Genomic DNA, 12,235 nt, shown 5'->3' on the forward strand with positions numbered 1-12,235 from the left:
GATATAAATTATTACCTGCATTATCAATTTAGTAGAAGTAGAGTTCAAGCAGGTAAGACCTGTAACTGCACAGAAAAAAAGTATGCTTTCATACCTAAAGGCAGACTACTTTAATGTATCTATCCTCCACTGCAGAGTCATAGATGAGTTAATCATGTAATTTCAGGGCTGTAATTTCAGACATATAAAGCCTTTATAATAATAATGGACGTACAGTACAGTCCATTGTCATTTCCAGACTTCAATGATGTCAGTCTTCTAGATACCCACTCCCAAGCTAACCAGTCTTCTTAATCACTTCTGTGTTTAGTAACATGCCTTGGACTATATGCTTCCTCACGGCCTTTAGCATAAATTAGACCACTCTTTAATGAAAGTTATAGTCAACACTGCTTTCTTTGAATACATCCACACCTGATTTGAAATGAAGTTGAATATCATATATGTAGGAAACAAAGTTGGCAGATGACAGACTGCACAAGCCAGAATGAAAGACTAAGTTCACATGGTTTAACAGAACTTGCAACTCTGTGATATGTCTGCAAACTCATTAGCTGTAGAATTAGTGTTAGCTGTAGGAACCAAAGCAGCTGTACAGTGAAGTGGTGCATAGATGCGCTGCTCGATTCATAGTTCTGAGATACAGATCTGGTGTTTCAAAGATAGCAAATTAAAAGGAAAAGGGAGTTTAGGTTTTAAGATTTATTGGACACAAAGTTAATGGAGATAATGAACTGGGTTTGCATACCTAAAATCTCACTGTATTTAGTTTTGAAGGCATGAAACAGCAAATGAGGCAATGTTTATAATGGTTATAGATGGAAGAATTTGGGGTATTTTACAAAGCAGTGACAATCAAAAAAATGTTTTCTTCTGCTTGTGTCTGATTCAGCAGCATCACAGACTGCTGCTACATTTCCTAACTTTTGTGCTTAGAGAAAAGGGATGCAAATAATTATTTTGATCCTTTCTGTCCTGAATAAGACTGCTTGGGAAAATCGAGGGTTTATCTTTTATTGTTGGACTGGGGTTTCTGGCTTTTCTTTTCTTCTTTAAATAGTTAATTACATTGACTTGAAAATATTAAACATTCTGTATTTTTCCTCTTGCTGAACATAATTTGTAACTATCACAGTGCATCATATAGTTTGGGGTTTAAAATAAATAAAAAACCTAAAATTTAGCTAATCATCCTGGAGAGAAAGCTGTAAAAGCTGAAAATAAACTTTTGCAATATCTTTATTTCCTCTTGCTCTAGCACTAACAATGCATATTTTCTTGTAGGAAGACAGATTAGTTAGAATACCTTGTTTAGCCTTGTTAGACTAATAGAGCTCTTAGTGGTTGCCATTAATAACATTTTCTATCATCTTTCCATACATCTTTACTTTAAAAGCAGAAAGATTTATTTTTATCGTTACTCATTTTATTAAGCAAATCTGTTTATAAAAGAAGGATTCAAATATTTGAGTTTAATCATAGATCAATCCACAGAACAATTTATTTTGTACAATTTTATATTATTTGTCCCTTTTCAAAACTAGTTATATTTTAATGTTCTAATGTTCAATGCAGATCCTTAGTGTTTTGTTGTTGGTTTTTTTTTTTTACATTACGGAACCTGTCAAATAATCTCAAGTATTTCACTTTCCACCTTCCAGAAAAATCTGACAGTAATTCTTAACAGAAATGAAACTAGTACTATCTTCCTGTGGGTGCTGTTTATTTTGTGTAATGTGTCTAAATACTGTATACTAGTAAAGGCAAAAAATAATCCTCTGTTTAGTTTGCAGATATTCTCTGTATAACAACCTGATTTACTCAATCCAGTAAGCAAGCATTCTTAAAAATAGGTTAAACCATTTTGGTCAATCTAAACAGATTAATTCCAACAGAGCGATCTTGCTAATTTAAATGTTCTCAAGCTTTCATTTGTATTTTGCATTTTTTTTTCTAACTGCTCCATCTTGTACAGCAAAAAAGTCCTACCTAGACCACCGTGATTGCACTAGAAGCAGTGATGCTCATACGAAGGAACCAGAACACAAAAATAATGTAAAAGGATAACTGAGTGCAGAAGTAAGAGCAGAAGAAAGATGACAGAAGAACACAGGGATCAATCTTACAGGAAAAAGGGGGACTGACCCTCATGGTCAGTGACCTTCCCACATGAACAAGATCTAATTCTCTACCAGAGCCCTTTTAAGGTCAAGAGCCCCTTGGCAGGAAAAGGGGTGACTCTGTATCCACAAATTCAGTTTAGGTAGCTTTGTAGTTGCTGCTTCAGCCTTGAGCTTACTTTGGCTCTTACACAGTGCATGTTACGAAAGAACAATAAGGCCTGTTGAAAATAATATGTGCTGGCACTGTTCATCACTTCAAAGTGATGTGAAACCATCTTGGCGAGCTGTCACCTGCAAGTTACTGACTTAGCCAAACATTGCTCAGGATGCTAATTCACTTTTTCCCCTAAGACTGAACTGGGAGCCCTGAAAGAAATCCTTCACTTACTCATTGTTTCCTGTTCCCTGCCTTCCTTCAGAGAGATTTTCTGTGGTTCATCCATAATTCAGATGGCCTGTGGTGACAAAGTAAATAGTGGGTGTCTTTTCCAAGTATAACATAATTTTCTTAAGATATAGTTTTAGTGTTTTATGAGTTTAAAAGATGTCTCAGTATTTCTTATTGCCGCCAGCATATTACTAGGATTAATCCCTTGCTCATTTCTATATATGGGTAACTAAGAACATGCTTGCCTGGTGATGTCAACTTCAGTAGCTCCTTACAGCATGCATTAGTATCAAATCCAGATGTTCAGTCCAACATCCGTCACAAAGAATGCTGTCACTAAAACAATATTTGCAAGAGAAAAACTAACTACGTTCTGTTTGTATGTAATGCTGATCATTGCTAGGAAAGAAAGGGAAAAAGATTGAATTAACAAATACTTACTTCACTTTGAACTGTTACATTATCAGGATTTTTATCCTGGTGATCTGTACTGCAGGAGAAACAAGACTTTTTACGATGGATACGTTAGCAGAACTGCAAATAGGAAGGAAAAAGCAGATCACTGAGACATGGAATTGAGTGTGGCACTGAAGAGCGTTAAAGTTTTTGTCCAGAACACTGAACTGGGAAGTCATCATCTGACAGAATAGTACATAAAGCTTGCAAAAATCTGTCAAAAGCAGTGACTAGAGGAAGCAAGTAAAGAAACATCTGTGACCTGTACTGGCTCGTCCTATGTTACACAGCAAGCAAGCCTAGCAACAAATGCAGTATATAAACTTATATTGAATTGAGAGTCTTTGCACTGATTCAGGATCTGAACACAAAAGCCAGGTACAGGAGCCAGGGCACCAAGGAGCCAGGAGAAGGGAAATTTCCAGAGGGAGCAGGTAACCACTGAGACAGTGGTTATGTGATCAGAAGGGGGACAAAGAGGGCCCATCCTCTTTCCCACCACACAAAAGCTAATAAGGCTGGGGATAAAAACAACAACCCCAGGCAGATCCTAGCTGCCACAGCTTTTAACTAGAACTTCAGACAGCTCATTGGATCATGCAAGTTTGCTTCTTACCCCCAAATAATTCCTGCACTTATGTGGGGTAAGTGAACAGGCTGCAAAATAACCATGGAGCTGCACACCAGGACCAGCTTTGTGTTTTATCTACACAAAGGAATGATGTGTGCAGGCTCTACGCTACAACTGCATACTTCAGGAAGCCCCATCCTTTCCTTCTGATTTGCTAACAGGCTGCAGAAGCAGTAGCACAAACGCAAAGCTGCCTCGCAGGTATGCCAAGTGAGTGGACTGTCAAGTGCCTGAGTGCTACATCTGCACCCGACTGAACAACGCTGGTCACAGAAAAGAATCACGGCGAGAAAGCAGTAGGGCCTCTCCTGGTTCACGTCCCATCCGCAATTTCCAAAGAGGGATCCCTCAGACGCTATGGTTTTTTTCCACTGCCCTAAGACAACCCAAGAGTTGCTCAACTCCTGCCCACAGCTCCTTTCGACGGAGTCTGCCACCGTAGTCCCTCGACTTCCAGCCAGCCACGGCCAGGAGCCCTCTCCGCGGCGGTGACCCTCGCTGAGCCCGGACTGCGCCTAGAGGCTTCCCAGCGGCTCCTCTGCAGAAAGGCGACAATGCCTGAGGACGGAACTGCTCGAGGTGCCGTGTGTGCGGAAAGCAGCTCAGCTCAGCTCATCGCGCTGCGCCGTACTGCCGATGGCGGCTCACTTCCTGCCGGGAGCTCTCTCCGACGGGCGAGCGAGCGACAGCGGCTCCTCGCTGCCGCCTTACTGGCCCAGCGGCTAGTAATTCTGACTGGTCGCCGGCCTCAGCGGCATACGACGCCCTCACTTCGCAGCCGCTTGTTGTTGTCGGGGCTCCCCGCAGCTGCCGCGAGGGCGGGCCGCACGGGGAGCGGGGCGGGGCGGCCAATCAGGCAGCGCCCCCGCAGCAGTTACGCTAGCGGCGTGAGGGGAGGTGCGAGTGCGTTGATGTTTCCCTCCCCGGCGGGAGGGGGGAGGAGCGGCGAAGGGGGCGCGCGGCGGATTTCTCGCGCGGGAGTGCGCGCACGGCCTTTGCGGGTTCGGGACCGGACGATGGCGTTACGGGGCACTCGGTGGCCCCGGGCCCTCCTGCGCCTGCTGGTAGCCGCGGTCCTTCTGCCTGGGGCGGCCGGTAAGTGAGTGAGTGTGCGTGCGTGCCTACGGGGAACGGGGGGAGGGGAAAGCGAGCGATCGCCGCCTGGGGCGGGGGGAGGAGAGTGTCGGCGGAGGCGGCAGCCCGCAGGTCCCCGTCGGTTCCTTTCAACAACATGGCGGAGGGGCCGGCTAGGGCGGAGTCGCCGCCCCCCCGGTGTCCGAGCCCTGCGGGGCCCGCGCCCGGCTCGTCCCTTTGTTGGCCGAACGCGGTGTCGGATCCAAGGGAGGGGCGGCGGCAGCGCGGGATGGGCGCGGTGTTGTGCGGCACCCGCCGCCGTTCTTTCTGGACGCGGCTCCTCCGGGGCTCCGGCGGCGGCTGCCCGCGGCAGCTCGCTTGCTTCCTTTCCTTCGCTGGCTCCCGTGCCGGCAGGCTGCAGCCTGGTCCCGGCCGCTCCTTGGGGGCGCGAGTCGCCCGCGGAGGCGCTGCGGTTCTGGGTTCTCGGCGTGGAGCGCTCCTCGCGTCGGCGGCTTGAGCGGAGCAGCCCGGAGGAACCTGCCTACGCGGAGGAGGTCTCGTCGGAAAACTTGTCTGCTGCCGTGAGTGCCGCCGTCGTCATCGGACTGGAACCGCCGCTGCGACCCGCGGGTCCTGTCGGCATGCCGGGGGCGCTGGCAGGCGGCGAGGCCAGTAGGGGCCGGGGCATGAGTGCCGCAGCTCGGTGTCCCGTGGGGACGGGACTGCGGCGGTGCCTGCTGCGCTGTGTGTCGCAACGGTGTCTGCACTGACGACTACGTTGCGCTGTGTAGGCAGCGAGCCTTCGGTACGGTCAGCGCTGCCTGCTTTTGGAGTACTAAAACCTGAGGAAAGGAAGTCTTCTGTGAGTGTCGAGTGGTAAAATGGTTTTGTTCCCTCGGCCTTTCTGTATCTGTGGTCTCTAGTGGGAGAGCTGTGTTGTGGTAGAGCTAATGCACTAAACGGGAGTTGATATCACCATTCGGGAAGGGAAGAAATGTGTTTTCTAAAAAAAAAAAAAAGGAAAAACATATATTTTGTTCTTTGGATAGCGGTTCTGTACGTGTCCTAATGTGATACACAAAAGTACAGACGCCTGGCTCTAATTAGTTTAGGCTCTTCTGTACTCTGTGATTAGACGATGATAACATATGCACAAAATGTGCATTTTACCATCAGTTCCTGAATTCTAACATCTGTGAATTGTATGTTGCTTTGGGTTTTAAAGAGGAAGTGGAGAAGCACCACAACTTTCTTCAAGCTTTAAGACGTCTGGGGTTTCTGCATGCTGTTCACAACTTGCTTTAAGGTGGTGCTTACACAGTAAAGAAAGTATTTCTTAAAGTAACTTGTTTAATTAAAATGCAGCATTAATTGTCCCTATTCATACTGACTAAAGTGGAGAATCTTTGGTATAGAAACAGTGAACTAAGCTTAAGGTACCCACTGTTTTATTTTCATGTGTTCTTGAAAAGGTGCAGCAGGCTTTAATAATTTATAACTTTTGTGTGTAACACATCCAATCTAGATAAAGGATATTTTAACTTGATTTGAGTTCTGAACTGTTCTTTTCCCTTCTGATGCTTCTGGTCTGTCAAGAATTCTCATTAATCTTGTGAAAATAAGACAGTAAGTTTCCATGCAAAACCTGAAGATTGGAAGTGTCAGTGTTTGTTTTCTTTGTTTCTGTTACTTTAAAAAAAGCAAGGAGTAGCGGGAAAGGAAAAGATGTCAGTCCTGTTCAAGGCAATAGGAGCTCCAGGGCGCTTAATCCATAGCTCATACACAGGTCTTCTGCTACTAAAGGGATGAATTTGTTCGCACACCATGGTCTAAGTTGACAAAGAAGCATGACATATGATTTTTCTACTGTTACTTGGCATTCTTATGTCCTACCTTGACAAAAGTTAAGTGTTTTTTGATGCTTTTGTTTTGCAGTGTGCTGGTGTTATTGTGCAGATGAATCCTTTCATTTTTGTTTAGCTGGAGATCAGACGTGTCATGAATAACAATGGCTAGTTGAACTACTGTTCAGGTAGTCCTAATCTGTAAGGCAGTCTGTGAAAAATGAAAACAGAAATCAACTGTGTGGGCCACAAATAACCTTTAATGTTTCAGAAATCCTGGGGCATCACCTCCTGCAAACTCTTGCATTCACTCAATTAGTCCTTAACATGGCTAAGAACAGAAATCTGATTTGTATGCTTAAGTATACTTAAAAGTACAAATGAGTGTTTTCTTTTTTCATAAAATTAGTAAAACTAAAAGGTAAAGACCCAGGTTTTAATCTAAACTTACTTTGATGTTCTAAACCATGCTGTTCTGCGAAAGATAATCAAAACAGTTTTTACATATTTTGCTGTAAGAGGCATGAATGGATGAGTTATTTAACAGATATTACCGTCTGTTGCCTGCACTATAGAGAACAGAATACTGCTTCACTAAAGCTGGGATTTTTCACGAGGTTTTATTGTTACCTGCAAGTTATAGATAGTGCCTCAGTGAAGTAGTTTGCTTTCTTGAGTGCATCACTGGTTGCCAAGAACTGTGTTTTCTTTGAAAGCTTTACTTAACAAAGGCTGAAGTGTATGTAAAAGCTGTCCTGATAACTTGATAACCAGTGCTGTCACCTTACAGAATTTAACTTGACTAGTGCCTTTGTGAGAATAATAACTTAGCAGAGGTCCTGAAATGCCACGGTTGAAAAATGTCTTAGGCATATTGTACCTAAACAGTTTTATATCTTCAGCTTAAAAGAGTTTGGAGATAAGTCAAATGTATTGTTTGAGGGAAGTGTATGAATAAGAGTATAGGAAGCCAACATCACCTTTCTGAGTTATGTTTTTGCTTGTGACAAACAAAATTTATTGGAGAGGGGAAGAAGCTACCAGTAAATGGTACTACTTGCTTGGTTGCCTCCCCCAAGATCTTTTGCTATCTCTGATATACGGTAGCCTTGCTCCTTTCTCCACTCAAGCATTACAACTTGTGGAACTAGAGTCATGATTTTTTTTTTTTCTTCTGGTGGTGCAGTTTTTCTTTCTAGCATTTGCTTTGTTGTTGGTTTTACAAGATGTCATTTGTATTTTCTATGGAAGAAGAGTTATACTATCACAAGGGAAGGATCTGGAGCTTTTTGTTCAGCATAATGTTCCTCTTGGGGCCTGAAGCCATGTGACTACTGATTTGACTTGAAATTTCTAAAACAAAGATATTTGAGAAAAATATTAATATAAAACTATTAATTACTGGTATTGAGATGTGAGGTGTTCTAAAAAGTGAAGGCACAAGTTTTATCTACTTAATACTTTGTTAGCATCATTTGAAAGACATTTGAGCATGTGAATTTCAACAAATTATTTGGTTGATGGTGATCTGTGCTGAACTGTCTAGATGAATTAGTTTTGCAGGACATGAACGAATAGTACACATTGACTCATAGGTTTTTGTTTAATTTCAAAATAAAGGCTTCATGCAATTTTGTTACTTTTGAGATCACAATAAATACTTGGAAAAAACTCTTCAAACCTAAGTAGGTAGGCTACATTTAATTATCTTCTGTTCACATTTTGCTTATAGTATTAATAATGGAGCTCTGGAGAACCAGCTTCTTGACAAGCTGCGTAGTTTCTGTCCCATTTATGTTCCCAGCTCATTATATCTGCACTGTGGGCTTTGTGCTAATAGTTGCATCCACACACTGTTGTAAATAAATTTTTCTTGAAATATTCTGAGCCATTTGAAACACGGACTAAAACTTGAATTCAAGCTTTAAAACTTTCTCTACTTTGGTTTAGTTCTTCTGCAAGAGCTTTTTGTGATAGTAGCTTTGCTGGGGGGAGAGGTTAGATTCAGAATTCATTGGATTGCATTATACCCGAAATATATTATTGGCTCTGAGAGATGAGATACAGTAGTCATTCTCTTAAAGCATGTAGCTATCAAACCACTGTAGCTGAAATTAAGGCTGTTCCAAAAGTAATGTCTTGTATTTTATTACATTGGTCCACCACGTCAGAGGCAAATATATGGCAGTTGAGGTGGAACCTTCCCACCAATATTCTGTTACATTTTGATGCTGTGCGACAGAGAGCAGTAGAGGGGCAATCTGACAAAATGCATCTGATACGGAGGTGCAGATGAAGCAAAGGTAATTGAATTCCTCCATGCTGAAAAAAATTGCATCTGTTGACATTCATAGATGCTTACTGAATGTTAATGGAGACCAAAAAATGGATGTGAGCACAGTGAGGCAGGGGGTGGTGCAATTCAGCAGTGGTGACAGCGAGTCACTTCTGCTGGTGCAGATTTTTGCGAGTGTAGCATGCAGACTCTTGTTCATCATTCGCACAAATGTGTAGCTAATGGTAGTGACTCTGAAAAATAGCATTTTGTAGGTGAGAATTTGCTCTATCAAATAGCATTATTGTGCTCTTTGTATCTGTTGTAGTTTCCATTGAAATAAATAGGAGGCATCACTTGCATTCAATTAAATTATTCTGATAAGCAGTTCTTTCTTATCCCGGTAGTGCTAAATCTCATCTACAACATGTTCATACATTTGTACACTTGTTCTTTAAGTACAAATAACTAACTGGAAGGTGAGGTGTAGGCATGGGTATTACAGTTGTTTCCTCTACACTTGATATGGATTGTTGCTAATGATACCTAATTTGATTTTCCTGTTACCAGATTTTTTTTAACACAATTACACAGTTAAGTTGTAAGACATTAAGAATTCTAAATGGCAAAGGAAGAAGGTGGCTGATGCTTTTTTGTGGGTTTTTTCCTAAGAATGTGTCCACAAGAGAGCAGCAAAAAGCTGTATTCCCAGAAGCTTGCCTGTTGCTGATTAGGCATTATATTCCTCTTTAAAAGAGGGAATGGGGAGTGTAGCTTCAGGAGGAAGTAAGGACTTCTTTGTGTTGAAAGCCATTTAGTTGTATGTGAGCAGTGTGCTGTCTTGGTAACAGACTAGAAGATAATGGTGTAAAACTGGGGTAAAAGTATAAATTTCTGAATAAAATGACACTGGGAACTGTAACAAAGGAAAGGTGGGAACACAATAAGGTGGGTGAGACACTTATTAAATGCTTTATTTAGTATGAGCGATATTAGTGGATCTTTAAAGTTGTATATGATCAGGGAGATGAATAAACATAATAGGTCAATTTAAACCTATTTTTTTACTTCATGTAACTTATCCTTTGTACCATGACTTAATGTAAATAAACAAATCACTGAAAGTTTGTTACTCTAGGCATTCAGATACATCTGCAGTTATGGTGAGCCAGGAAGATGATTTAATGAGGAAAAACTATTGGATGAAGCGAGTCAGATAAAGGCCTGCAAGTTTTTGGTTCTTTGTTGGTTTTGTTTTTTTAAATGAAGTTATATTCTGAAAACTTCATGGGAAAGAAATAAATATTAATCTGTGAATGCTGTAGAAATCAGTTCAGATTCAAACAAAATTTGCTGAAGTGTAGATCAAGTTATTTTCCTGTTGATGTGCCTTTGGTAAATGTTTCGTGGTTGAACTCTGAGCAGTAAGAATTTCCTTATTTCTCTGAGGATGGAAAACAGTGCATCTTGGTTTAGTTGAAAATCCTGCTGTCAGAAGGTGTCAGAAAAGGGAGTACAACTTAGAATGAAGAATTTGAGAAGGAATGGATATTTGAGATCAGATTGTCTTTTCACACCATCTTTTAGCCCGTCCATGTTGTCCAAGGATAGAGAAGGGTGGAAAATCCAAGACAATTCAAGCAGTGGTTATCTTAAACTCTGTGAAGAAACCAGTTTCCATGAAAAAAAACAAGTATCATGTTTCAGGGCATCTTCCGCTGTACTCCCCTTAATATCCATTTGATGTGAAATTTTGTACCCTTTAAAGAGATTTGTTTATGGTTCACTGCATTTTTTGAGTTGGCTGTTGATGTTATGGTATTTGTCTGAGTCTCTACACTTCAGTCTTTACGTGCACTCACAGTTTCTATGCTAGCTATAGTTGAGAAGTAAGCGCAGCATTCGATAAATTCAGTGCTTGTGCGTACAGATAACTCCTTTCTTCCTTAATCTACTGTTTTTTCATTTCTGCAATAGCATATCCTCACTTCTGTCTCAAGGGCGTCATACAGCTTTTGTTGCAAGTAGAGTCAGTATATTGATATCTTTATTTTTATTGCACTGTTTTCTTGCTTTGGAACTGCATGTATGGGAAGGAGGGGAGAAAAGTTTGTAGTAACAGACTTCCCAGGAAATTTTTCTATTTAAAGAATGAAACTAGATCTTCACATCTTCCTGTATGTGATTAGTCTGCCATATCATCCCTGCCCTCAAATTACTAACTCAGTTGATAGCTTTAGTAAACCATGAACCTGAGTATGTTAAAGCATTGTTTTCTTGCGTTTTCGCAAATAAAAGTCTAAATCATATTCTGCTTGTGTGAAAGAATATGTTCTTAAGTAGTTTGGGAGTTGTTTAGGATTTGGGTTTTGTTGTTTGTTTTAATGAGAATTAAGCATTTATATGTTCATTCCTCAGCAAAAATTAAAGCTATAGTATATAGTTTTAATCTACTTAGGTAGCCAGCAGCATCCTATCTTTCAATTACTAAAACTTCTCCCTTGACTGATAGAAACGAAAACAGAAGGCATTGTTTGTATTGGTTTTGAAAAAGAACACTCATCATGCAGTTATCTTTAGAAGATAGTGTTGTACATCTACCTATCTTTAGAATGGGAAACTAATAGGATTTCTCTACCTGGAGAAACATCTTGCATGGCAGACTTTCTCCATAATTGTGTAAGGAGAGGACTTCAAATTTGTTTGGCATTCTTTCATATGTGTATCTCCTGATTCTGTTGTCCTGCTGAAGAACATTGTATTGTTGTTCTTCAGGGTTATGTTTCTTTGGTAGTTAAAGTTGATTTGTGATTCAAAATGGGTGCCACGACTAACCTTTGTTTTTTTCCTCAATACAGCATTACAATGTTACTGCCATCTATGCACAAAAGACAACTTTACCTGTGTGACGGATGGGCTTTGTTTCACCTCAGTAACGCGGATTGCAGATAGAGTTGTACACAATAGCATGTGTATAGCAGAAATTGATCTGATTCCCCGAGACAGACCGTTTGTTTGTGCACAGTCCTCCAGAGATGGAGTTACTACTGTGCCTCATTGCTGTGACAAAGACCACTGCAATAAAATAGAACTTCCAATTCCAACGCCAGGTAATAGTTTTTGATGTATTTGTTTTATTATTTTTTAACAATGGAAAATTCTGAAAGAGTTCCAGTTTTGAAGTTGCTGATGAACTTGAAGGTCTGAAGTATACCTTAAATTCTGCAAATAAGATTTAAAGAGCTTTGGAATAAGACATTCCAATTCTGGGTAGGAACAGTAGGGCCAGTTTTAAAGGCTTCTGTGCAAGTCAATTATAAACTGAATTTGCACCCTAAAAGAAGACTATCAGGGACTGGAACAGGTTCACTCACAGGGCAATAGTCACGACACCAAGCATGCCAGAGTTCATGAAGTGTTTGGACAATGCTCTCACACGTAGAG

At 41.3% G+C, this 12,235-nt stretch overlaps 1 protein-coding gene across 2 annotated transcripts in view; it reads left to right on the forward strand.

The window, feature by feature from the left end:
- Positions 3,969-12,235, forward strand: part of TGFBR1 (transforming growth factor beta receptor 1) — a 38,409-nt gene continuing 30,142 nt past the window's right edge. The window contains exons 1-2 of one of the 2 annotated variants that reach the window (XM_021388374.1): positions 3,969-4,693; positions 11,650-11,901. In XM_021388374.1, the coding sequence (XP_021244049.1) occupies positions 4,153-4,693; positions 11,650-11,901 (793 nt within the window). In that variant the 5' untranslated portion in view covers positions 3,969-4,152. Of the gene's footprint in view, positions 4,694-5,399; positions 5,535-11,649; positions 11,902-12,235 lie in introns of those variants that run through there. The other variant, XM_021388375.1, reaches the window with a different exon arrangement.

This window comes from Numida meleagris, chromosome 2 (genome assembly GCF_002078875.1).
Source record: "Numida meleagris isolate 19003 breed g44 Domestic line chromosome 2, NumMel1.0, whole genome shotgun sequence".
NCBI lineage: Eukaryota > Metazoa > Chordata > Aves > Galliformes > Numididae > Numida > Numida meleagris.